Source organism: Tribolium madens, unplaced genomic scaffold (assembly GCF_015345945.1).
Source record: "Tribolium madens isolate multiple individuals breed KSU strain unplaced genomic scaffold, Tmad_KSU_1.1 Scaffold_19;HRSCAF=116;Tcas5.2_LG9, whole genome shotgun sequence".
In the NCBI taxonomy this organism is placed as follows: Eukaryota; Metazoa; Arthropoda; class Insecta; order Coleoptera; family Tenebrionidae; genus Tribolium; species Tribolium madens.
Window position 1 is genome coordinate 17,089,385 of NW_025400983.1, and position 27,806 is coordinate 17,117,190.

Sequence of the window (27,806 nt, forward strand, 5' to 3'; positions counted from 1 at the left end):
AAAAAATAGAAACCACCCCGTATAAAATAGTTATTTATGTATTAAAGGCATAATTAGGAGATTATGGCATAAGGAAATGTTTAAAGCCCGAGGAACGAGGGTTTTTAAATTGTTGAGGGTTATAATAGACAATTATGTCCGTGAAACATGTAACGCTTTATAAGATAGAATCATATAATTTCTAAAAGATTCAAACAAATATTTAGAATCAACTACAATTTGTGTCCATGTAAATTTTAGTGTTGTGTAGAAAATTAGCTATTTTGATGTTGTTAAGGTTACTGCGTTTGTTAAAAAAACAATTCATTTTCAGAAATGAACGTTTCTGAAGCAGAAAGCGTTTATTCAGAAGAAATTTTACAAGAATTTGAAACTTCAGGGAAAATTGATTCCCCATAACTCAAAGGAGTTGTATGTGAAAGAATATGACAAGTTTTGATACCATCGTTTGAATAATAAAACTAACCGTTACTTGCCCGATTTTTGACAGTTCTGTGCCATAAAAACCAATTTATGCCCTCATTTAGGGGCGTATAAAAATGATTATTGACTAAAATAGAATAAATGGCTTTTGTGAACATGTTTTAGATTCGGTTTAAACCTATTGTATCTTGTAGATTTTGACGCGCTGATTACGAATTTGTTGGTGTTTTTACCCTAAAATGTATAGTAAGAAAGTCACATAAAGATAATAATTATCAGTAGCTAATTTTTCATTCAATAGAGAGCCAACACGTTTAGATAATAACTTCTTTAGTTTTTTCGGTACCTACTCATCAATTAAAAAGTAAAAATTGTCGGAATTGTAAAATTTTAAATACATTTTTTCAAAAACTATCGGACTTAGAGGAAAAACCAAATAAATGTTTTATATTTATTATTTAATACCTCGAACGATTAATCGTAGAGTATTTTAACCTGTTGCATCATGTTCGGTGCGTGATTTTAAGTAAATTATTGATAATCGTTTTTTGTTATGCATATCTAAAAATTTCAGATCAAGATTTACAAGTTTTAATCTAAAAAAAATAAAAACAAATATAATTTTAAAAGTTTTGTAGACTTTATTTATAATTTTTGCAATTTTTAAAAATTAAATCCAATTTCGTTTTGCAAATTTTGTCACAACCAACTCCAACTTCTTTTTATGCACATCCGAAGAAAATTTTTAATTTAATTACGTCATTCTGGACACTTGAGAATAAGAAAAATATCAAATCTTTAGCGGGTGAACCGTAGCTGTAAACATGGAAATCAACCAAGCCAAATTCTAGCCGAAAAATAAAAGCTTGTTTCACTCTACTATCGGATATTAGACAAATTTGTTAGTATCTACTCCAATACCTTCACAATAAAACAATTTTTTATAAGCAATCTCAAGAGAAGCTTTCCACATGTGGTTTGTTTGTTATGTAAGCATTAAATAATTAAAAAGTCAGCAATCATGTTATTTATAGAGTTCCAATCAATACAAAATTGAATAAGTAATATTGGAACAACAACATCTGTAAGACTGGATAGCAAACAAGTTATAAATAATTCACCAGCATGCATGTTAGCGAATGACCAATTTTGTTCATAATCGATTGGAATGCAATAATAATTAAAAATACTTAGTTAATTCTTTATTTCCATATTATGTAAAATAATAAAGCAAATATAAAATAATAATTAGTAGACATACAAATATGTTTTAATTTGGTGTTTCAGTCGTATCATATTCTTCAAACACTTCATTAGCATACTCATCTTCTCTATCCTCAAAAGTTGGTGATTTTTCCTTTATTATAATGTTATTTCTTTCAACGTAAAGACATTGATTAGAACATTCCGTATCATCCAATAATTGATCAACTTGTACCATCACGCTTTTCATTTCTTGCATTTTATTTTTATGCTTAAATTTCAGACCATTTGAACTATCAGACACTTTTTTCTTGTTATTAGTTACTTTGGATTTATCTTTGTTTTTCTTTTCTTTTCCACTTTTGTTGGACAGTCTGTTTTTGTTGTTATACACTTTTGCAACTAAGTCTGCACTGTGGAAACGACTGCTACCACAATTCTTACTAGATTTCAGTGTGTTGAATCTGAGGTTTTTTACTTCTTTAGCTAACATATCTATCGTATAACTGAAAAATGTTAAGACAAGTTAAATAAATAAAACACACTAGTAAATAGATACTTACTTCTCTTTCTTTAAAGCAGAGTCAGTTTTATCTTTGTCATTTTGTAATTCCGTGACAGTAGTTTTCAAGTGGTCTAGTTCTGCAATTATTTCAAGGAAATATGAATGAAGTTGTTGAATTTCTTCATGTGGACTTTCACAAAGAAGTTCAATTCTTTCAAGATCACTTTCCGGACTAGACTTCCTAGAACTTGTTTGGCGAGAATTTAGATAATTTTGGTCTAAAATAAAAATATTAGTAATTAATCTAATAATTTATTTTTGTTTACTTACCCTTCACGCTACTTTTTTTCCTTTCAGTGTGTTTAATTAAATTAGATTCAGCTTCCTGAACGCAACAAGTCCATGATAAGCTTCTATTTTTTTTCGTTTTTATTTCACCGTTAAATAAATTATGGTCTACATTTTTTAAAGAAGGCACTTTTTTTTTGATTTGTCCAGTTTCGTTGTCCCAGTTTAAATCATCGGAATATTTATTACTCTGAAATTGTTTTTGTAGAGGCTGAGAATATAATTTGGTGGCACCAAGTTGATTTTGCAAACGTCGTATAATGATGTCCTTTTCATGAAGTATTTGTAAAAGTTCATCATTTTTTTCTTTCATATTTAAAACAAAAGATGCGCTGCGTTCGTAGAGAATTTTAGAGACTTCGATAGGCTAAAACAGTTAGAAATTATTTAAATTAAACTTAAAAAAAATTAAATATTAACTTATTTTTCTGTGGAGGCCCAAATTTCAAAATCATCGACCTACTTTAATTTCCTTTTTTCCGACATATTCATAATTGCTTACGTCAAAAAGTTAATTACATGTAATCTAAATGTAATTTTTTTATTAGTACAGGGTGATTCAGCTTAAATGACCCATTAGACCCCTCTTGGCAGACTTTGATTCTCAATATTTTGAAAATTTAATTTTGAATAAAGGAATAAGTGCATAATGTATTATGTGTTGTCTGCCAAGAGGGGTCACCCTGTATAATAAAAAAAACTGTAAAACAGAAAATTCTTTGATTTGTGAAATAAACAAAAACAAAATCATAGTTGACCGATAATTTTAAAATTTGGTATACGGGCCTAGATGTTGGCTTAATAACTTTTTGTCGTATTTGCCACATAAAAAGCACTTCACACATAGAAAAATTTAAATTTTTTTTTAATTTCCAAAATTTTTCAAAATTAAAATTATGTTAGAAATTAATCTTTAACCAAGCAGGTTAACCAAAACCAAAAATAAATTTAAATCAAGAATTGTTTATCTTTTACAAGAGTCGTTTCACTTTTCCAAGGACACACTGTATATGATACCATCCTGCATATAAGTAATAATAATAAATTAAAATTAAGTAATTAAAAATATTTTGTTCAAAATACACCATGCATTTTTAATATTTTTGTACAAAAAATGTTATTTATCAAGTTCTCGATGTTTTTAATGTATAACAGGCAATGAAAAGGCACATATTCAAATTATTTTTAAATATATGCCTTCAGGAAATAATACATAATTAATAAAAGTGGAATTTTGTTAATTTTTAATGTTAAGCACCTTTCTCAAAGCCCAAAACGAGCTTCTTGAGATGCAATATAATGTGTCAAAAATTTTTGGCATTTATTTCTTGACATTTGACATTGTATATGTTTTTTTTTATAATTAGGTACCTATTTAGTAAAGGCATATAAAAATTTTGCCATAAAAGCCACAAATTACATTAAATAAAGTTACAACTTAGGATACAGCTTCTTTGTTTCTTCTTTTTACAGCATATAGTAAAAAAAAAATTGGAGAATTATTTTTCCAATAGAAATAGAGTCAAAGTGCAAATTTTAAACTCTTATCACTTCGAAATTTTTATAGATAGAATTTTGTTGACATCTTTTTCATGTTGTTGGTATCTTACTAGGTATACATGGCATTTTTCTCTGGGGCGTGAGTTCTGGCGCACCATGTATTTAGCAAGCTTATTTTTATAGGCTGAACATTAATTGTCGAACTGGGAAATAAAAAATTAAAACAGCTTTTTCACACAAAAGGACATTTTTTACAGAATTACAGTAGCATCAAGATTATAATTGTAGGCATTTCTAGTAAAATTACAAAAGAATTAAAAGAACAACGCAAACTTTACTTAAAATATCAGAGAACATTGTTTAAAAAAAACTTGCAATAGTATATTAGACACATTTATACCTTTCTAGGATCCAAAATATCATCAATCTGCTTATCCTTTTTGATAATTTCATTCTGTAACTTGCGTATTTTCACCTTCAACATGCGATTTTCTGTGTTGATGTTGGATAAATTCTTTTTCAGCTGAAAAATCTCTGCACGCAAATCTCCATCATCCTGCAACTAAAAATATAAACATTTATAAAAGCATAAGTACCTTAAATTTAATTGCAAATATTATAATTACCTCACTTCGAAACATTTTTCGTAATAAACTGATTACCAGAAAGCGAAGTACTATTGATCAAACAAACTTAGCACCTAATTATTAGCAACGATTGCAACAAATCTAAAAACATTCACTGCATTAAAAATGTTGTCTGAAAGCAAAATATTTAGTTGATGTTTTTTTCTAGTTTGTTGTTTCTTTTTTTAATCAATGATAGACTTTCAATAGGAATTTAAATTTCCCGCTTCACATTGACAGCAATGGCAATTGTTTGACGTTTGACAGCGCGTGACATTTGGTCAGTTGTGTATAAAAATATCAAATAATTTAATATGGTTGTTGAAAAAAACCCATTCCCTGGTAATGCCCTGGAACAATTTGTTTTATTATCAAAATCAACAAAAGGGGCCGCTTGTTCCGAACTTATAAAACAAGTGTTGGAAGCCCCCGGTGTTTACGTTTTCGGCGAATTGCTTCACATGCAAAATATTGAAGAAGTAATTTAATTTTTTTTTCTTAATTATTCAATTAAATAAATGTTTTGTAGTTGACTACAACTCCTCAGAAGAATTTTTACAACACTCTCAACTTGTTTGCTTATGGAACCTACAAGGATTATCTCGCAAATAAAAAGGATTTAATTGAACTCAGTCCAGCTCAGAAGAAAAAACTTCAACATTTAACGATTGTTACGTTGGCTACTAAATCAAAAGTACAAAATTTATCATTGTTTTCATGATTTGATGTGTTTTTTTTTCTAGTGTATTCCTTACAACACTCTTCTGGAAGAATTGGGCATCACAAATGTGCGTGATTTGGAAGACTTAATTATTGAAGCGATTTATGCAGACATTATCCATGGAAAACTGGACCAGAAAAATAGTCAATTGGAAGTTGATTATGCCATAGGTCGTGATATACGCCCTGAAGACATCAATGTAATTGTTAATTGTCTTCAAGACTGGTGTTCGGCCTGTGAAGGTGTTTTGGCTTGTGTTGAAACACAAATTCATAGAGCAAATAATGAAAAAAATAAATCAATGCTGAGAAAAGCTGAAGTGGAACAGGAGGTACACATATTTCTGGGTTTTTATTTCTCTATTTTTATTTTTTTTTATAGATTAGTAACATTAAAAAGACTTTGAAGACTCAATTGCAAGAACGATCCGATGGAACTGACGAGGCCATGGCTACTGATAATAGAGAAGCTGCAGCTATTAGCGAGAAAGGCAAAAAATCGACTAAAATCAAAGGTATAAGGCATGGTAGTAAGTTTTGGCTTAAATCTTAAATATAATCAATTTTTTTTCTAATATTAACATGTAACAATTTAAATGAGATCGTAAGTGTTATTTAATCATTGTACCTATAGGTTAATTAAAATTGCTCTTCGTTTCTAAAGGTACAAAATAAAATATCTGTGAAATGATAGCAGTTTAATATAGGTAACCTATCCAAAGTCCTTTGTAGCAACTTTACGTTCTTTTTTATTGTGGTTCTTGTATTTTTCTTATTTTCAAATGTGTTCTAATGTTATTTGTGGAAGTTAAAATGAAACGTTGTATTTTCTAGGATTAAAACTTCTTCGTTGATTTGATGACTTCCAAGTTGGGATCACACCTTCCAGTTGGCTCACTAATTTCTAGACTTTGTTTTGAAATTTGTAATTGTGGTTAATAAAAATTCTTACTTCATAGTTTTGTCAATTATAAATTTTACTGTTTAAAACATGTACCCAAATAAAAAATTGTGTTAGTTAACTTGGGAGCGTTAACAAGTCTTTTTTTTAATGATAATTCAGAACATGAATCAGACTTGTTTAATACGAAATTCAGACTACTTTGGATTATTTATAACATAGTCTGCAAGAATTTAAAGTTCCTGTGTTGACTAAGAATTTTTTTAAAGTAGTTTGCTTTGTGGAAAGGGCAAATGTGTTCAATCAGATTTTTATTGTACAAATGAAAAACTTTATTTAAGCCAAATACTAAACAATAACATAAAAAACTCTGTTGTTACCGTTCCTTTTCAAACGCGTGGGGATCAACTGTGATCGATTTGGTGCAATTATAAGTTTTGTAAATACCAACTAAAAGATCACACAATTCAAACATGCTTTCCCGCAACGAAACAATAATAAATTGTGCGTTCTTTGTCCTTTCTTTAATATAATGAGCAACGATCGAAACATTCTTAAAATCGAGAGCAGCATCAATCTCATCCATGACATAGAGAGGCGACGGTTTGTAGTAATGCAAAGCAAACACCAAAGCCAAAGATGACAATGTTTTTTCACCACCTGACAAATTCGATATCACTTTCCAACATTTACGTGGTGGCCTCACACTAAAAATTACATTTCTAACAAGAGAAAAGAAAAACAACATAAATCATACTTTAATTGGACACCTTCCGCAAACGGATCACAAGGATCAACAATTTCAAAGTCGGCATCGCCTCCAAGGGTTATCATCTGGTACATTTCCTTCAATTTGAGTCGAATTGTGTTGTAACCCTCCATGAATTCAGTCCGACGTTGATTTTTCACTCTATCTAATACGTTTTTCACTTCGTTTCGTCTTCGAGTCACTTCTTCAAGATCTCTAGTCCTCTCCATATAAATGTTTTGACTCGTGCGATAATCCTATAACAAACTTTAATCAATTTCTACAACACTATGAATTCTTACATCAATGACGTTGAGATTCGGCTCCATATCTTTTATCGAATTTTGGGCTGCATGCAATTCTAAATTCATTTTTTCGACGTTGATTGATTCTAGTTCCTCTTCAGTGTATGTTTTCAGTTCAGATGGCTCTTCAGGAATGTCGTGTACTTTCAATTGCTTCAACTACAAAGAAAATGAGCGAGAAAGTTGCACTTTATTCTATAAATTACTCTTACCTTTGCGTTCAAATGATTGATTGCAACTTTAAAATCTTGTATTTTTTTATTAATCACTTTAAACGCCTGATCAATATCGACTTTCTTAAGTAACAGTTCTTTCTCCTGGGCTACAAGAGCAGTTACTTCTTCCTTCAAAGCTAAAAATAAATTACTTAAAATTGGAAATTTCCACATTTTCAAATACTTACTTGTGTTATCGTCTTTGCCTTGTGTCAACTTTTCAGTAATATCTTCAATACATTTGAGTAATTTTTGTCCATCGACTTCAATTTGTTCCCTCTCTTCCTTCATCGCTCTTAATCTGTTTTCACAGTCGACGATATTTTGTTCCAAAGTTGCGATTTTTTGTGTCGTTTTTTCCACATTCCTAGAAAATTTATCTCAACTTAAACACTTTCCCCCACTATTACGAACCTTTGAGATGTTGAAATTGCAACTTTAAGTCGAGAAATTTCCGCTTTACACTTGTTAATCAAATTCACAGTTTCATCAATATTTTTCTCAACGCCTACTAATTTTCCGCTTGTTTTTTCTTGAATTGCACTATTTAAGCGATCGACTTCGGCTTGAATCTCTTGAATAGTGTTGAGAGCTTTCTCATATTCGGCTTTCTTTTGTTCAACAATTGCCGCCAATTTTTTAATTTCTTTAGGATCTGATTTAGTCGATTTTACAGTTGTTTCTTGTTGGCGTAACTTTTGGTAAAGTGTTGGCTGTTCCTCATTCAGCGACTAAAACAAATAATCAAACAAACATAATCAAAGTCTCATTCAAAAACCTGAAGATCCTTTGTGAATTTTGTATAATTGATTTTCATTTCATCAAACTCTGGTTTTAATGTCCTAATTTGATTTTCCAAAGAAGTCACTTTTTGGATCAACCGTCTTGATTCTTCTTCTTTTTTCTCAAGATTTGCTTGCTGTTTTTCCAATTCTTTGGGATCCATAGTGGATGTGAGGACGGTACGGCCCATTCGGCCCCGCATCTGGGATCTCCCACCACCACTCATGGTACCTAAAAAAAGTTAAAAAGAAATCTATTTAAGCAAACGTTTGTTGCTCAACCCGACTCGTTTCGGAATTTCAAAACTCTTGTAATGAGTGCAGTGTTGCCAGATCAAAAACAAAATTCACCAGATCCGAGTTGAAAAATTTACCAAATTTTCACCAGTTTACGATTTGTATGGCAAAATCTCGCAAAAAAATGCAGTTTTCAGCTTAAAAATCTGCTTGAAACTCTTAAAAAAAGCAAATTTAGTGATTTTTCGGATTGTTTTCAAAAAACATTTTGCGAATTAATCGCGTTAACGTACTAAAACGCTCAAAAAATACAAAAATAATGTAATTTTAGACTTAATTTCTTGATTATTTAGTTTATTTTAGCGAAATCAAGCGAAAAACCTGAAATTTTAGTATAAAAATGTAAAAGCATTTTCGGTCAAATTTTGTAATTTCTCAGGTTATTTTTGTCTTAATTTTGCTTAAAAACCAGTTAAATCGAGTGAAACAAACAATGTAACATCAATATCAATGAATCAATTTGAGATTTTGCAAAATAAATGAACCTCTGGTGCAAAAACGAACTAAATCGGGAGAAACAAGCTAAAAAATTATAACAATTTCGATTTCATTTTATAATATTTTAACCTGTTTTAATGCAATATTTCGAACTTTTTGTGTTTTTATCTCTCAAAAAGACAAAAAAAAAGCATTTTTGGGGCTATTTTGTTGAATTTGGGGCTTGTATTTAACAAAATTTTGCACAATAATTGTGTTTCTAGCTGAAAAAGCATTCAGAAAAATCAAAAATAACTTGTCATTTTCGACTCGTTTATTAATATCTGGTAAAAACAAATAGAACAATTTTTAACCAATTTGGTGGTATTCGATTAATTTTTCTTCGAGAAAATTTGACGAAATAATCTACTTGAACTTTTGAAAAAGGAAAAATTACATCATTTTCGGCCAAATTCTTTTTTTTTTTGGCTTGTTTTTAACAAAATTTTGGGAAATATGTGCGTCTTTAGCTGAAAAACGTGCTAAAACTCTCAAGAAATATAAAATTAATGAAAATTTAGACTTAATTTGTTGATTTTACAGTTCGCTTTAGCAAAATCTCGCAAAAAACCTGAGATTGTAGTACAAAAACGTGCTTGAAAACATTCTTAGTTTATTTTTGTATTTTGCCCAAAACCAGTTAATAGAATGAAACAAACAAAATAACATCAATGTCAATTGATTTTGTGATTTTTAAGTGTGTTTGGACAAAATTTTGTAAAATAAATAAACCTCTGATTCAAAAACGAAGTAAGTCGACCAAATCAAGCTAAAAATAATTAATATTAATTTCAATTTAATTTTGTAATTTTTTTCCTGTGTCCTGTTTTATCCCAAAAAGGTGCTTAAAAACTTGAAAACGTCGTTTTTGGTGGAATTTTTAAATCGTTTATAACGAAATTTTGCGAAATAATGGTGTTTTTAACTGAAAAAATATTCAAAAAAGACAAAAATAAATTGTCATTTTCCCGTCCTGTCCTGTAATCTTGTAAAAAAATTTTTTAATCAATTTGGCGGTTTTTCAAATATTTTGGAAAAAATTAACGAAATAATCAAGTTCCTGGTTAAAAACGTAAAAAATGCCCAAAAACCATTTTTTTTTTCATTTGCAAAAAAATCACCAGATACTAGAATTTTTACAAAAGTTTTCACCAAATCACCAGACTAACATGAAAATCATCGGATCTGGTGAAATTTCACCATACCTGGCAACACTGAATAAGTGTTTTATACAGCGAGATCAAACAGACCTTCTATCAAGCAAGCGTAGAAATGTTGAAAATACTCTTTTTTTATATTAATGTGCATCAAGTAGGTTGTAGAAGTTTAAATGCATTCTTAATTAATAAATTTAATCACATTAGTAATGATAAATATCTTTAAGTTTGTTAATTACGTTGTTAATTTTAATTATTTTTTGCTATCTGGAGTACATATTTATTTAACATCGTTTCCAGCCTTTCGGACCACCCTGTATGTATTGTGTAAATTGTCCCAATGACATATGAGAAATGTCAAAACAAGTTTTATGTAACTTACGACAGAAAACAAACCGTGGCATACGATAATTATTATGAATAAACACCAACAACATCTCATTTAAGGATGTTTTGAGAGATTTTTAAATTTTGTACTTTTTATACTGTTTTAAAAATAAATAATTTAGGGAATTTTGCGTCAGTTGGTAATACGTATTATGAAGTCGCTGAAACTGAATTTTTTTTAACACTGTGCGTGAATTCTCAAGATTTTTTCAAAAATACGGGAAATTGGTAACAACATGAAGCAATTTGTTTCCAACGACACTGGCACCAACATTAAAAAAAAAATACACTAAGCTGTTAACACACTCAAACGAGTTCGTTAATAGCCTTGGTAAACACGCAAAATAAAAAAAATGTATTTTGGTACCTGAAGGTTCCAAAATTTCTCCATTCAGAGTTACCACCCTAAAACGTTGAGCACCAAATGCAATTCTGGTGCCTTGATCCAAATCATCCGCAACTAAAGTATCTCTTAGCGCGTAGTAAAAAGCAGTTTTGACTGTATCGTCTTGCACTTGAATGAGATCATATAAGCGATGGACGTTTTCAGGTCTGAAATTTTCACATGAAATTGATTTTCCCCAACTTCAAATTACTTACGTTTGAATTCTAGTGTTGGCATGATCTCTCAAATGTTCCTGCTTATCTAGTGCAATAAACGTAACTCTTCCTATACCGTGTGTTTTTAGAAAATTGATACACCATTCGGCAGTGTTTGCTGTATCAACTACAATATTGTCTAGTGGTCCACAAGCTGTCGAAATTGCCACGTCGTATTTTTTATCAATGCCTCCTAAATCGCCCTAAAAAATAATTAGATAAGCCCAAATTTTCGATTTTGTTTTCCACTTACAAGACGTCCATACAATCCCGGACATTTTCCTTCACGTTTTTGTTGCATTAAAGCATCTAAAATTCTTCCACGTGATTTAGAACTGTTCATTGAAGCACGTGTTTCCTCTAAAGACATTCTTTGACGTGTAATTTCTTTCTCAATTTGATTTTGTTCGGATTTAATAACATTTAATTCATTTTGGGCATCATTAAGCGATTTTTCAGTAAGAGGAATTTTCCTTTTAAGTTGTGCCACCTCTTCGGAACGTTGTTTAATAGAAGCTTCTTTGTTTTTGACCATTTCACGAAGTTGCTCTAATTTTTGTTGTTCTGTTTCTTCACTACTTCGGGCGAAATTTAATCTAGTTGAAGCCAAATCATACTAAAAAAAAAAACTATGATAATTTGCGTTAATTTAAGTAAAAAATATTACATCATTTTTTGTTGTGTCAACTGTTTTTTTCAGTTTTCCAAGTTTCGTTTCAAACTCTTCTTTTTTAATTTGTAGGTCTTTTGTTTCATGGCCTATATTTTCCATTAATTTTGCCTTCTCTGCTTGTAAGTTTTCGTGTTTTGAGGCTAAATCGGCATCTCGCTTCTCACATTCTACAATAAGCTATAAGAAAAATTAATAATAATCCAAAACAATGATTATTATTACTTGAGCATTCTCCTCAGGCACTTTTTCCAATTTAATAAGTTTCTTTCTTTCCCCTTCCAATTGTTGCTTAAACTTTTTCCTATTGTTGTTAGTATTTGTCATTTCAGCTTGAAGTTGTGCATCTTTTTTATCAGCTGCATTGTAAGCATCCTTGAGTTGATCTTTTTTGTGTTGTAGCTTTTCATATTTTCTAAAACACTAATAAATTATTTAAAACAAACCAAAAAGTGATTTTTACCCAGCTTCTTGTTTCAAAATTGCCTCTTTTTCACTTTTTTCCTGTGAAATAACTTTCAATTTTGCAATTAAACCATCGCGACTTTGTGTCAATTTTGTTTTGTCCTCTTCGACCTCTTTTACTTGTGATTCTAAATCATGACTAAAAACAGGATTTTTATAAATTGAAAATACAAAACAAACTAAACTAACAGTTCTTTTTGGTGTAAAAAATTCTTACAAACGACAATTTTGTTTTCCGTTTTTAAGAAAGTAAGTGCTTCTTCCATAGGTCCTCTGAGTTGTTCTAACTGTTTTTCAATTAATGTAAGTCTATTGACTTTTTCTGTACGTAAATCCGACAAGTACTCTATTCTATCAGTTAATTGCTCCAAGGGTTTCTACAAGAAAAAAATCTGGTGTGAACATCACACGACTTTCCTTATCCAACTTATTTGAAAAACATCTTAATAACGACAATAATTTGCGTTAGTGCCACCTGCCGGATTACACACGAAATAGATCATAGTTGCCGCAGGTTCGAGTCTAGTTCGGTACCCATGATTTATTTTATTTTATCACATTTTACTATTTAATAAGGTATATTTCATAATTCAAAATAATTTTATCCCCATGAATTTATTTATAGTATCTTCAACCGTATAATTTTGATTTTTGTTCTTTGTGGCCGAACGGTGCGACCGATTTTTACCAATTGTTTCGTGCTACGTCTCCCCTGCTACAAGTAATTTACATACCAAATTTCAAGTTTGTAGTTCTTATCGTTCTCGTGATATGCTGTTTACAGACAGACAGACACACACACACACGCCCAAACCAACTTTGTTGGTGTCTTGAAGCTACAGGGTGTTTCGTCTAAATCCCACATTAGAAGTATTGGGAGTTGGAATAATCGTATTTATTTGAAAATTGGTACATAGCCATAAACCATTAAGTCCTCCTAAATGAAAATATTTTCAAGATGGCGACACTTCCGGTTATACCGGAAGTCGGTCTCAACTTTCTTATTTTTAATGGAAAGGTATATTTTTTACTGCGTTTTTGGATTAATCCGGGTTATTTTAAGGGAGTTTTCATCAGCTTTCCCTGCACCTTCCACTTTAAAAATCGGTAACTCTGCTATTTTTTAAATTTATGAATTTGTTTTTTGGCGTTTGAAAGAGAAAGCTTAGATCTTTCTTTTGGTTTTGAAAAAAAATTAACAAACCCTAAAATTTTAAGCTCACTTTTGTAATAATTCAAATAATACCCAGAATTCAATTTTTCCAAATGAAATACCCCATTTTTTATTTTACTAAATGGAAAAGAATTTAATTCTGCATTGATCTGTATCAATATTCCCTATACCAAAATTTAATAATTTTTAAGTTATAGTGACTTTTTGTTAAAACTGCCGAAAATCTATTACTAGCCACATCAGTTTTCGTATAGTTTGCTATGGAAATCAAAAATGTCAAAATTGTTTCTCTATAAACGTCGACAGTGACGTATTATTCAACAAATAGTGCCAAAATATGGAGAGTCAAAGCTACTCAAACTTAGATTTAATTAATTTATTTTGTATTTATGGAGAGTGTAACATAATTATGATGTCGTTCATTAAACAAAAATAAATTTTTCTCACTTGTTAGCTTTAAATAATGATCGCATGGATAATAATTAAGTTTGCATAACTTTGATTCTCCATATTTTGGCACTGTTTGTCAAATAATAAATCACTGTCGACGTTTATTGAGAAACGGTTTTGACATTTTTGATTTCCATAGCAAACTATGTGAAAACCATTGATATAGTACTTGAGTGGATGGAGCGATGACAAAGAGGTAGCGTTATAAACACAGAGCGAGAGAGAACGCAATAGAAAGTCACATCAGGAGTGGCAAGAAACCCGATAGACCCATATGTATTGTAGTGCATAGTAGTGGATTTCGTCATTATTTGTGTTAAAAACTGAAAGAAATTGTTCATAAAAACTTTAATTAAAACATTTTATACATATTATATAGATATTTTATAAATTATGATTAAAAACTATTAGAATGGTAAAATCGTGCGTATATGGTTGTTCGCAAAGAGCAACGAAAGGTGTTTCTTTTAATTCGTAAATATTAGCGTACCTAATTACCTATGTTTTTGCGTTTTGCATTCGGTTAAAGTAGCATGTGAATTTGTGACAAGCAATTTAGTAGAAATTGCCTAAAATATGATGTTGTACCGTCAGTTTTTGATTTTTCACCCTATTCATTAAAAAAAACCGACTGCTAAAAAACGAAAGACACGAAAACATAATGTAGCAGTTGAAGAACACAAAAAAAAATAGAAATTGGATGTTTATACATAAACAAGATAAATTCAACATATTACTATTGTTTTTAAAGTAGGTTGTACGCACATCGTCCTTTGGTTTAGTCTGTTGGATATTAAATTTTATTATTTTATATTATCTTCATTTACAAAAAGTATTTTTTTTTAATTTCTCAAATTTAACAAAAGTATTTTAGTATTTAAAATTTTAGTCCTTTGAGTACTGCAACAGGTGCAATAATTGCTTTACAACAAATTTTTGTACCTGATGCAGCAAATAAAGAGGTGAAACTTAGGTACACGGTAGCATAAAAATAGTATTTATTGCAAGTAAATGAATTGTCTTTATAGAAAACATATTAGACAACTTATTTATTTTGGGGATTATAAACAAGAAGATTTAAAAACTATATGGCAAGTGGTAAAGAAAGAAATTCAAAGCTATCAAGCAAAAATTAAATTGTTAAGTGTAAAACAATGTTGTCAATAAAAGAAAATAAGTCTTTTCAAGTTTCAAGATTTGTTGTTTTATTTGAAAGAAAAAATAAAATTTCAGGGATTCTTTAAGTTTGCTAAAGGTACTACAAGACATTTTTTTATAATACTGGGTGAATCAAATCGTTCCCGCAGTCAATTACCTTCTTTTAGAACATGAAACAAAATTACAAATGTATAGTACAAACATTAAATTGATATCTGACCTTATTAGGAAAAAGTCTTGTTCTATCAATTTATCTGTTTTATAAAGCATAAAAAACATTTAACGAAAAAATCACATTTTTTACAATTAGAAAGGGATGTTTTGAGGATCAGAATAAAACTTGATTTACCCTGTAATATGCATGTTTGATATATTACAGAGAAAAGTTGCGAAAATTATTTTTACCAATTATTTTCAAATAATGAGATATTTGTACTTTTTACAAGGTTACTTTTTTATTATGCCCTTTCTTAAGCCTTTAATATAAATGACAAAGCATTCTCTAGAGCGAAAGCTTTGAAACAAGCAATTTTTTAATTAAAATTACGAAATTCTTCCGCGAAATACATTTAAACGTACAGAATATGTGCAGGCTTTTGCCACCCGTCACGTGACTTCATGTTGGAAACACCTCCAGCGGTGGTTGCATACGCACACTGCTCCATCCATTGAATTACTAGATCGATGGTGAAAACAGATGTGTGGATAGTAATAAATTTTCTGTGGTCTTAAAAAAAGTCCATAACTTGAAAATTATTACATTTAGGTATAGGGAATGTTGATACAGATCAATGCACTATTAAATTCTCTTCTATTTAGTAAAATAAAAATTTGGATATTTCATTTGAAAAAATTGAGTTATGAGTATTTGAATTGTTACAAAAGTAACCATAAAATTTTGAGAAATGTTATTTTTTTTTAAATTTGAAAACACCAGAAAAAGGATCTAAGCTTTCTCTTTCAAAGGCCAAAAAAACGAATTCAAAATCTTAAAAAATGGTAGAGTTACCCATTTTTAAAGTGGAAGGTGCAGATCCAAAAATTTTTGAAAAACTAAATATTTCAAAATTTAAATTTAGGTATAGGGAAAGCTGATGAAAACTCCCTTAAAATAACCCGATGAATCCAAAAACGCAGTAAAAAATATACCTTTCCATTAAAAATAAGAAAGTTGAGACCGACTTCCGGTATAACCGGAAGTGCCGCCATCTTAAAAATATTTTCATTTAGGAGGACTTAATGGTTTATGGGTATGAACCAATTTTCAAATAAATACGATTATTCCAACTCCCAATACTTCTAATGTGGGGTTTAGACGGAACACCTGTATAATTCGTCCAGAAATGTAAAAATCTGGGTAGGTCGAAATTTCAACCAATTACAATACTTTCCTTATAGGATAAGGAAAGTAAAAATGATTTTTCTTGATTTATTATTATGTTAAACACTTAACTTACTTTGTATCTGTGAGTTCCAATAATATCTTCCAAATATTCCAACATTCCTATTTCATTTTCATTAGCACCTTTGCATTTCATCATTGCTATTTCCTCAACTTCACCCTAATGAAATTTTAAGTAAAAATAAAGCACTTCAAAGAGAAAAATAATTGCAAACCTGTAAAATCAGAAACCTGTTGGTGTCTATATCAATTCCATGACCCTTTAACAATTTCCCAATTTCCTTAAAATGGACTCTTCGTCCATTAAGCTCATAGAAAGAACTGTTATCTCTGTTTGCAGTTCTTGAAACTACAAATTCACTCCCTGGAACAACTTCAAACTCTTCTCCTGGCTAAAAAACATCTTTTTAGTCATTGTTATATGAAATATAGTGTGTTGTACCTTATCTATGATTTCACAAAAATGAACAGCAACGTTACAAGATGGAACATTGCGATGTTGTTCAGAATTATGAATCAACACTGACAATTTTTTGCACCTCATGCGAGTGGCTCGATATCCAAATACAAACAGCATTGAGTCGATTACATTGCTTTTGCCGCTACCATTTGGTCCAATGATGGCATTAAAACACTACAATAAAAGATTAGTTTGATTCCAAACCATCACAAACATACCTTAGAGAAAGGCCCCAAAATCACATTTTCAGCATAACTTTTGAAGAAGTTGTTTACGATTTTTGTGATAATTAAACGTGTTGGCGATTTTACAATTTCATTACATTTTAGCGGTGGTGGAATGTAAATATCGTCCACATAGGTACCCTCTTCATCCGAAAAATTCAAGTCTTCTTCGACTTGGCTGTTGTTTAACTGTTCACCGTTTGTTTCTTTATTTTTCATTTGCATTTTTACGACAGAAGAAATAATTCAGAACTTGCATAAAACACAAACAATATTTAAGCTTGCTGAAAAACACGACTAAAATGTTGAATTTCAAACATTCTTTTTTAACGGTTATGTCGCTTTGACGCTGTGTTTAGGAGTGAAGTTAGCTACAAGTAAAATTTAAAGTATTTGGTTGTTAATGTGGAATAATTGTTACTCTTACCTTTAATCTTCATTTATTTGATTGAATTTAAAGAAAAAAATGTTTGTTTTTCAATATAAAAACAAAACTTTTTCTTGTTAATTTATATTGGTGATGTAAAAATACCTAAATGTTTGGACCTCAGTGAAGTTAGCTATAAAAATCTTGTTGGCAAGATCGAAAATACAGTCGACCAGCAATTGGCTGTACGTCTGATATTTTTTATTTGTTTTTAAAAAAATCTTTTGTGAACAACAATTTAAAAAATGCATTATATTGTTGTTTAAGCATCGGATGACGTACGTCGCGAAAATCACCTTGGTGAAGATAACAAAAAAATCTTGCTTGCAAGATGGAAATTACAGCCGACCAAAAATTGGCTGCATTGTGCTTAATCACGGAATTCGTAAAATAAAATGCTCCTATAAACACCCAATAAAAGTACACGCTGCATGGAGGCCGCCATTTGGTAACCAATGATACCAATGACGAAAAAATCCCAATCATTTTAGTAATATCCATAATGAAGTTGGTATGAAGTGTTTTGTTAGTTGCATAGGTTAAGGATGTCAAACGTGGACAAACCGTGGAGGGAGAAACAACACTAATATAAAAAAAACTTAAAACTAGGCAGATTATTATTATTAAAATAGGATATGCAACCAAACATATTATTAATTTAAAAAACTAGAATTCTGTAAAATAAATAATAATAAAATATTTTTTATTAAGGGTAAAATAAATAAAATATATGCATAGATAAAAAAATATAAGTTTATTTTGTTATAATTTTATTAATTTTTTATTTGATTTGTTTGTATATGATAGAAAGTTAAATTTTCTTTCCAATGGTACCAAACCTAAGCGGTTGTCATTAAGAAGTACGGAGTTATTATAAATAGACCGCTCCGGGTGCCAAAAATTGACCAAAGTGTCGACAAAAATTAAAAAAAAAACTTTAAAATTGATCCATATAACGTTTTTTACATTTCTCGCGCTTGAAATAAGGTTTATTAGACGTAAAATTACCCGATGAACACGATGCAACATTGAGTTGCAATATTGAGTAATAAAGGCTAGAAGCATACCTAACAAGATCTATAAAGGAAGATGTGGTAAATAATGCAAAATGCAACACAATAATAATAACAAAAATCTGAAATCTGATATAAGGTGATCAACTTCAGACAATTCAAAATCAAAATTGACGACAAAAAGAAGACTTCAACTTGATGAAAGATACTTTGTTTTCGCAGAAAAGAAAAATCTCAAAAAAATTGCACCTTAAATGTGTTGGTCCCTAAATCGAGACAACTCAGGACATAAATGTAAAATGTCTTGGCTTGATCACTTTACTGATAGTCTGCAACTTGCAGTTGGTGTTATTCTGTATTCTGTAACTCATTGATTTTTTCACTGAATCTTATACGAAACTTCGGTTTTATTCGCTGATGGAAACAGTTTAATCAGTCGATTATTGGGACCGCCGTTAAAAAAACGGTTTCAAAAGTAATAATACTATTTAGACTTTAAAAAAAAATTCACTATTGATTGTGTTTTATTCATTCATACTTATTTTCACTGAGGTAGGCAAGTAGGTGATTATGCAATAGAAACATTTAATTGTACTGCTGGTTGCATTGTAAGGAACAAATAATGGCGCCCATAGAGCGTGCAGATTACATGTGTATATCCAAGATCTATAAAGTAAGAAGGTTGCTTCGTAACTTGGAGTGAGAGACACTAAAGAGAGTAATTTGACACGATTAATCGTATAGAAAGTTATACTTTTTTAAACGATTTCTATAGTTATATTTTTATAGTTTCTATAGAGTTCGTTACAAATAGCTCGCGTTATATTACGATTTGAATTGATATCTTTTTGGTCTTTGGGGTTCTTGAGGTTATCACTATGCAAAAAAAATGTTGTGTCCAACTTGTTTTGAAAATCCTTTTTTTGACTCAATTGCTTGATTAACACGACGCGTTTGAAAACCACCAAGTGGTCATCCTCAGGTTAGGTTAAAACTAGTTTTATGGATAATAATTACAGGGCTTTCATTTCAAAAGGAGCCAGTCTCAATAACTTTTGACATTGAGTAAATATATTTTCAAGCAAAAACAGGTCGATTAGGATCGCGAGTGGAAAGTGCAAAACCAACATTAGTTACTACATTTAAGTTTCAAATTAAATTGAGTTGAATCAAAGGCTACTAAGACTAAAAGTTAAAAAAAATAAACCACCCTTAACAGAAAAACAAATCGACAAAAATTTTTTTTGACAGTTAGGCACTTTTTCCCTTTCCGAAAATGTTTTAAAAAGTAGGGGGTGTCATTTAAAATTTTAAAGTAGGGATGGCTATCGACTAGGGAATGAAACTCAAAATGTAACTAATGTTGGTTTTGAACTTCCCCCTCGCGATCCTAATCGACCTGTTTTTGCTTGACTATTTCATTCATTTACATTTCGGCCAATAACATCTCGTCATTCAACAATGAGTAAAAAATTTCAATCGATAAAATTGATGAAAGCAAAATTTTATCGCCTTCACCTTATATTTAGAGCCAATAAGTGAAGGATATTTACGAACAAAATCGAAACCAAGCCAGTTTTTAAAGTGATAAAATTTTACCTGCATGGTAACAGTCTAAACAACTTCTGTCGTTTTAAATATTTTGACAGTTATTTCATTTAATTTGAAAAATGACTGAAAACACGCGATTTGCAAGTTCAATAAGTGTTCCCCAAAACAGATGAAGACGAAGACTTGTATATGGAAGCAATTCTCTCAGTTCTGCGAAGAAAGAAATTATGAACTGACTACCGATACTCCAATAAATCGTCTAGCAGAAATTTTACTAGATTCGGCGTTTAGAGAGCTTACGAGGTACCTCATCAACAATAGAGTCAGAAACTCATAAAACGTCTGTCACAAGTGAAAATAACGACATTTCTAGTAAAATTGTTTACAATAATTGTACATTTAATATTTAGAATAAATAGTTGTAGACTTCAATGTGTAGTTTTATTCATGAAATAGTCCTCCGAATACCATTCGTGCTAAAATTTGGTCTGGCAAAATTTTTCGATTGATTTACTCGAGTTTTTGTTACCAATTTAGCTCGTGACATTGTTCAAAAACCTCTCGTCTGCGACTCGAGGATTTTCTAACAATGTAACTCTATAAATTGTTATGCAACAAACTCCCGTACAATCTGAAAATTTTGCCGACAAAATTTTACCACTTATGATATTACTACAGATAATACATTTACTCAATGTCAAAATTTATTAAGACTGGCTCCTGTATACAGGGCGATGCAACCCAAAAAACAAATTTCATTTACGCCTGTGATCCAATTTTAATTTGGATTACCAAATTGAATCCAAGTTATCATCTTATGTCACTCTGACATTAACGCAGAGAACGATCATTAGTGCCATTCAGTTCTCGCGGAATGACAAAGAAATTAGAGGAGACTTTTTGGTGTAAACCCATTCCAAAATGAGGTATGAAAGAATGAAACATTAAAGGTAGGCAAACATTTTATAAATCATAAATTGCGACGATAAACAGGAAGACAAAACAATGATTTTTAGCGAAGGAGTTCAAAATGCTGGCCTCCTGCTTGTTCGCAAGCCGCTACTCTATTGAGGAAAGACCTCCGAACACGTTGTAAAAGTTCAGGCGAAACATTATGGATTGAGTCGGTTATGCGTTCCTGTAGCTCTTCCAGGGTGTAAAAAGCTGTCGCGCAGCACCCCATAAAAAAAGTCTAAAAGAGTCATGTCCGGACTACGGGGTGGCTAAGCATTAACGGCCCCTCTACCAATCCACTGCTGATTATAAATATGGTCTAGGTACTGCCTAACATGTCTATGGTAATGTGGTGGTGCCCCATCATGTTGAAACCACAAACCACGATAGACAGCCAATGGTAAGTTTTCCAAAATTGGCCCTAATATGTTTTGCAAAAAATTTAAATAGATTTCACCCGTCAAATTTTCTTGGAAGAAAAAAGGCTCAATTATCCGATCTCCGAAGATGCCACACCAAACGTTCACCGAAACAATTCGTTGAAAATAAATGTGTTTCACGTATTCACAGTGGATTTTCCTGAGCATAGTAGTGGCAGTTGTGCTTGTCAACACTACCATTGTTAGAAAATTTGGCTTCATCACTGAATAAAATTTTTTGAATTAAAGTTATTGTCAACTTGCATTTGGGTTCTGATAAAGTGGCAAAAATCTAATCTCCGTTCAAAATCAGTTTCCTTAAGTTCTTGTACTAGCTGCACATGATAGGGATGAAATTTATTTTCTCTCAGAATTCGACAAACTGAAGTCTGGCTGATGCCAACTTCTCGGGCCACACTTCTCTGGTTGATTTGTGGGTTCTGTGCCACGGAAGCTATTACACGAACTCCATTTTCTAAAGACCTAGCAGTGCGTTGTCTTCTTCTTTTACGAAGAGGCCAATTTCTTCTAAGCTCCCTCTCAAGACGTTTAAAAATCATGTCACTAGGATGTCGTCTATTCGGGAAACGTTGGGCATACAAATTCATTGCAGCAAAAGCATTTTTTCTGCATTCTCCGTACATTAAAATCATATCGGTTTGGTATACGACACCATTTTTGTATAAACAATGTACAGTACAATGCAGTGTACAATATGACACTAATGTCAAAGCTTGTCAAAGCACTGTCAGAGCAACATAAGATAACTTGGATTGCAAATGCAAATCGTAATTAACATCAGATCAAGACGTAAATGAAATTTGTTTTTTGGGTTGCATCGCCAGATCGTCAGGCTCATTATCTTATCTGAATCACTCTGTATATAAAACTAAGTTTGTGTATGAAATAAAAGATTGGTGCGACGGGTCAAATTGTGTTTTTGTTTATAAATGCCTAACAACTTATAATGAATTTAAATTTTGGTAATATGAATTACAATTACAATTTACAATTTCTGAATTTCAAATACTGTTTTCGCGAATCACAATAACTAATCTGAAATTTTATTAACATTTTTTAGAACCCAAAATAAGTGTCCAATTTCATAAAAAAATATTCAAAGAGATATACTATGAAAAAAAAAGTATCGAGAATTTTCGATTTAAAGAGTTCACGTTAAAGACACCTTAATAATTCTTGTATGGTATATTGGTACAGTCATACTCTCTTATCAAGCCAAATTTTATCGCTATAGGTCAAGTGGTTTGTTTAAAATTGTTTTTACCATAACTTGTGGTTAAGTCAGACTTGTGAATTTTGTCATAAATTCCACTACCGATCACAGAATTTACATGATATTTTGTGTGGCCAATAAAAATTCGTCTATTGAATCTCGGAAAATTTTGCAAAAAACCTTTGGGGAGTCATGTATGTCAAAAACACAAGCATATCAGTGGTATAAAACATTTCAATTGGGCCGGAATTGGATCGTCAACAGCAAAGACGGTGGAAAATGTACCTAAAGAAAATCAAAGAAATGCTGACTGCAAATCGTCACTTAAGTTTAAGAGTAATATCATTTAGCTGTTATCAAATGTTTGCAAAAAATTTTCGCTGGAAAAGGCCATCGACAACTCTTGAAATAAGGAGCAATTCTCAGGTTATAATGCAATTATTATTATTATACAGGGTGTTCTGTCTAAACCCCACATTAAAAGTATTGGAAGTTCGAATAATTATATTTGTTTGAAAATTGGTACATAGCCAGAATATATTAAGTCTTCCTAGATGCAAATATTTTCACGATGGCGACACTTTCGGTTATACCGGAAGTCGTTCTCAACTTTCTTATTTTAAATGGAAAGCTATAAAAAATATAGCAGTAAAAAAACTGCGTTTTTGGATTAATTGGGTTATTTTAAGAGGGTTTTCATCAGCTTTTCCTATATCCAAATTTAGCCGTTTTTGAAATACTTGGAGTTTTTCAAAAATTTTTGGATCTGTACCTTCCACTTTAAAAATCGGTAACTCTGCTATTTTTTAAAATTTTGAATTCGTTTTTTTTTGGGCTTAAAAGAGAAAGTTTAAATCTTTCTTACGGTATTTTCAAATTTTGAAAAAAAATTAACAAACCATAAAATTTTAAGGTTACTTTTGTAATAATTCAAATACCCATAACTCAATTTTTCCAAATATGTACTGCCATCTTGAAAATATTTTCATTTAGTAGAACTTAATGGTTTATGGCTATGTACCAATTTTGAAATAAATACGATTATTCCAACTCCCAATACTTCCAATGTGGGGTTTAGACGGAACATCCTGTATACATATAATAATAAATGATAATACAAATAGTAGCTAGATTTTAATTAGCTAAATTAGCTTTTTTTATCACTAGACGGGAAGATTGGGCCACGAGTGATAAATCTTCGATTTCAATAATTGCAAGGAATAATACAGTTTTGTGGCGTTGCTATAAGAATATTAATTATAAAATTAAAAACGTGTGATAACAAAAATTATATATCACAATAATTACATTACAAACGAGGTGGTAAATATGGCATTACCCCTAGTGATCATGTATACGATCGAGAGGTGACAGCTTCGAGATCGGATAAAGCACAAGGGATAATGCTATTACCACCGAGGTGTGTATGCTATTTTATTCACAATCACATCATTTTTAGTTAAAAATTTGAATAAATAAAATTGTAACAAAGTTAAGGTCCAAACGTGGTAGGCCATCCAAATTGCACTTGATTTTTGATATTTCAGAAATGCCAAAGAAAATGTTGAAATAATGTATGAATCTGATATTAAAATCGTTGAAATGGAGCAGTGTAGTTCCCCAAAAGTAAGAGAAACTGCTACAAAAGCAATTAAATACTAATTTAGCAAAATATTATGCGTAACTTGACGATTTGAAATAAAAAATTCCCGGTATTTTTGTAATCTTAACGTTGGCAAACCTGCATATTACCGCTCAAGGAATAAGATGATATTACTGCTCATGAGCTTTAATTATGTGTTTCCAAAATTTTAAAAGATTAGTAATCGACATATATATAGACATAGTGACTGTTAATAAAATAATTACATGAGTTAGGTGTACAGGGTGTGTCAGAACTCGCGCCCCAGTGGAAATTTTCAAGTAAGATAAAATACCAAAAACATGGAAAAAATGTATAAAAATTCAATCTTACAAAAAATTTAAACATTTATTTGTTGACATTTGACATGTCTGATATAATATAATATAATATAATGATATTGATAATCTTGTATAGTCGCGGTCAATTCATAGTGGCCACTTCCCTGTGTAAATGTTACTCCACAAATAAAATCTATTGCGCCTGTCACAATTATTGACATATTTTAGTTATTTCTGTGACCAACTTTGATAAAACCCACATAAAGTTTGTTTTTTTTTTAAATGGAAATTACCAAGTCAAAATTTTGGTGAAAAAATTGGTAGCAGCTTGTCTCCATAGCCACAAATTTTGTTTGCTCTTTGTTTTTGTCCCAAGAAATTTTGTTAAAAAATTATAGTTGTTTTCAAATACTACAAGAGTAGTAGCCATGACACCGAGCGCACGTGTGTCCTGTGCGCTCTGCAAAGTTGTTATTGAAGACACAAAAACAGTGATTTCATGTACGATCTGTAAAAACAGTTATCATCCACGATGTGTTAACGTTGAACCTAGGGGGTTCCATATGAAGAAAAACATGTGGCAGTGCAAAACACCACTGTGCCGTGAAAACAACGAGACACAAAAACCGGACAGAGAGCTGGAAGATGAAATTGTTTGGGATGCTGAAGATGGGGTAATTGATTAAAAAATCTTTAAGTATATCTTAAAACAAAAAGACGAACTAATTTTTGAACTCAAAGAAAAAGTTCAATTATTGTACGAACACATCAAGTTGCTTCAAGATAAGCGGAGTGATAAGCAAGAAACAAAAAAACCGCCTATCACCAGCGCACAAAATAAACCAGAACCAATGTCTGGAGAGACCAAAAAAGTGTCAACAACATCAGCTGAAAATGTAAACAAAACATCAACCGCATCAATTTCAAGGGTTGCAAATAGGGAAAACTCCTCCCCTCCTCATCAGGAAAAAGATGTTCAAACAGTAAACAACGGGAATTCTTTCTCTTCTTTACATAAAGCTACGGCGAAGAAGGAAAACCAGGCGCCAAAAAGTTCTTCGAGAAGTAAACAACCAGTTATTATTGGGAAAAGACAAGACGGCGGATTAAAAGCTGCACCAAAAAAAGCCTATCTCTATGTCCGAAGACTTGAAAAGACACTACGGCAGATGTTCTCAAAAACTACTTTATTAAAGATTTTCCGGAATTTGAATGCGAATTATTGGAAAACAAATTTAAATCAACATATCAAAGATTCAAAGTCACTGTGAATCTAAGAAATTTGGAACAAATCAACAATCCCGATCGCTGGCCTGATGGTGCAATTGTTTCAAGGATTTTTCACCCAGTCAAGAAGCCAAACCTGCCCCTCTAGAACGGACCCTGCCTTCAAGTCTCAATTTAAAAAACGAATACTCGGACATTCAACGAATAACGCCTGGAAATAATGCAAGTAAAAACTGTAAAACTCGTATTTTTCATCAAAATGTGCAGTGCATATCGAATTGCAAAAATTGTCTCGACAATGTATTACGAGTATATGAGATCGTTTTAATTACCGAACACTGGCAAACACAAGAGAGCATAACGGCATATCAACTCAACAACTACGTACTCGTGGCTTCCTTCTGCAGGTCTAAATCTACGGCCCATGGCGGAGTCGCAATCTACGCATCATGCCAACAACTCAGTACGGTTTGTTCGTGAACACGCTGATACTAATTATTTATCTGAAGAATATTTGTTTGAATGTGCATGTGCCGAATTAATTATACATAATGTGCGGTTTGTTATTGTAATTGTGTACAGACCACCTGGTACTTCCATCGATTATTTTTTATCAAAAATTGATAGTTTGATTGAAACAATAACAAAAAAATTTAACGATAAAAAAATAATTGTAGCAGGGGACTTTAACATAGATCTATTAAATGAACAYAATAGGCTAAAGGTTTCTAATTTACTCAACTTATACAATATGCGTGCCATTATAAAAGATCCAACCCGAATCACTGTAAATACAGCTACCTKTATTGATAATTTTTTAGTCCAAAAGAATTCRCAKTTTGAAACGGAAGTTATTAATACTCATATTTCTGATCATCTAGCACAGATACTCATGTATAATAACGATTTTGTAAAAACAAATGGCAATAGTTATGAGACAGTACGTAGCTTCAACAAGGTTAGCACTGATTATTTCCTTAATCTAATAAAAAATGAAACGTGGAATTCGGTGTATTTAGCAAATACCATGGATGATAAATATGAGAATTTTATAAATACTATTACAATGTATTTTGAAAAATCATTTCCGCTTAAAAAACGTAGAAGAAACACTTTTAAAAGCGATCGCAGGCAATGGATTGACGAGGAATTATTGCAACTTAAGGATACGGTAACTTTCCTGTCAGAGCTATGCGTGGTTGATGCAAGGTTCAGACCTATCTATAATAAGTATAAAACTCATTACACTAATATAATCGAAAAAAAGAAAAAACAATACAACGATTATCTTATTAATACCTCTGATAATAAAACAAAAACAACTTGGAAAATAATAAACTCCAACATAAAATCAAAAACAAATCACGAGCTAGATAGAATTATAAATGAAGGAAATTTATTAGATGATCCTCATGCGATAGCTGAGGCTTTCAATAGTTATTTTTTATCAGTGGGACTTAATAACGKAATGAGCCAACACAATACAAAAACAAAAAGGGTTGCAGAGTCGTTTGTGATGTTTTCGGTTACACAATTAGAAGTAGAAAATGCAATTTCAAACCTAAAACCCAAAAATTCATRCGGATAYGAYGGTATATCAAATAATTTAATTAAAAAAATKACTAAATTTATTATTCTTCCCTTGACACATATAATAAATAAATCCTTTTCAGACGGCGTTTTTCCACAAAAACTCAAGCTCTCTATTATTMAACCTTTGTTTAAAAAAAAAGATCYTCGACTGACGGAAAACTACAGACCTATTAGTCTTATACCTTGTTTTTCAAAGATTTTTGAAATTATAATGCACAATCGAATTTTGTCTTTTTTTAACATTAAAAATGTTATATCTGAAAGCCAA

The 27,806-nt window shown here is 31.1% G+C and overlaps 3 protein-coding genes and 1 long non-coding RNA gene across 5 annotated transcripts; 2 read left to right on the top strand and 2 right to left on the bottom strand.

The window, feature by feature from the left end:
- Positions 1–1,693: 1,693 nt before the first annotated feature.
- LOC123011928 (protein hook homolog) lies at positions 1,694–4,949 on the bottom strand. Its single transcript, XM_044409651.1, has 5 exons — positions 4,606–4,949; positions 4,380–4,541; positions 2,462–2,846; positions 2,190–2,409; positions 1,694–2,132 (listed from the first exon to the last, which is right to left on the bottom strand). The coding sequence occupies exons 1-5, from the start codon at positions 4,618–4,620 to the stop codon at positions 1,694–1,696; spliced, it is 1,221 nt and encodes a 406-aa protein (XP_044265586.1). The 5' UTR covers positions 4,621–4,949.
- Positions 4,852–6,283, top strand: LOC123012658 (COP9 signalosome complex subunit 7b). Of its 2 annotated transcripts, XM_044410730.1 has the most exons (5): positions 4,852–5,084; positions 5,135–5,299; positions 5,349–5,657; positions 5,708–5,840; positions 6,160–6,283. In XM_044410730.1, exons 1-5 carry the CDS (start codon positions 4,920–4,922, stop codon positions 6,177–6,179), a joined length of 792 nt encoding a protein of 263 aa, XP_044266665.1. In that variant the 5' UTR covers positions 4,852–4,919; the 3' UTR covers positions 6,180–6,283. The 2 variants fall into 2 exon arrangements, with proteins under 2 accessions (XP_044266665.1, XP_044266656.1); XM_044410721.1 differs by lacking the exon at positions 6,160–6,283 and having other exon boundaries at positions 5,708–6,018.
- Positions 6,284–6,534: 251 nt separating this feature from the next.
- On the bottom strand, positions 6,535–17,752 carry LOC123009712 (structural maintenance of chromosomes protein 4). The gene is made up of 19 exons (XM_044406201.1): positions 17,625–17,752; positions 17,192–17,568; positions 16,956–17,147; positions 16,729–16,905; positions 16,569–16,673; positions 12,519–12,706; positions 12,328–12,468; positions 12,090–12,279; positions 11,862–12,044; positions 11,448–11,810; positions 11,195–11,397; positions 10,962–11,146; positions 8,273–8,508; positions 7,909–8,225; positions 7,683–7,861; positions 7,492–7,631; positions 7,277–7,438; positions 6,984–7,231; positions 6,535–6,933 (listed from the first exon to the last, which is right to left on the bottom strand). The coding sequence occupies exons 2-19, from the start codon at positions 17,420–17,422 to the stop codon at positions 6,603–6,605; spliced, it is 3,771 nt and encodes a 1,256-aa protein (XP_044262136.1). The 5' UTR covers positions 17,423–17,568; positions 17,625–17,752; the 3' UTR covers positions 6,535–6,602.
- Positions 17,753–21,041: 3,289 nt separating this feature from the next.
- LOC123015462 lies at positions 21,042–21,809 on the top strand. Its single transcript, XR_006413384.1, has 3 exons — positions 21,042–21,138; positions 21,205–21,542; positions 21,593–21,809. It is a non-coding gene; the product is annotated as an uncharacterized LOC123015462 (long non-coding RNA).
- The last annotated feature ends 5,997 nt before the right edge of the window (positions 21,810–27,806 follow it).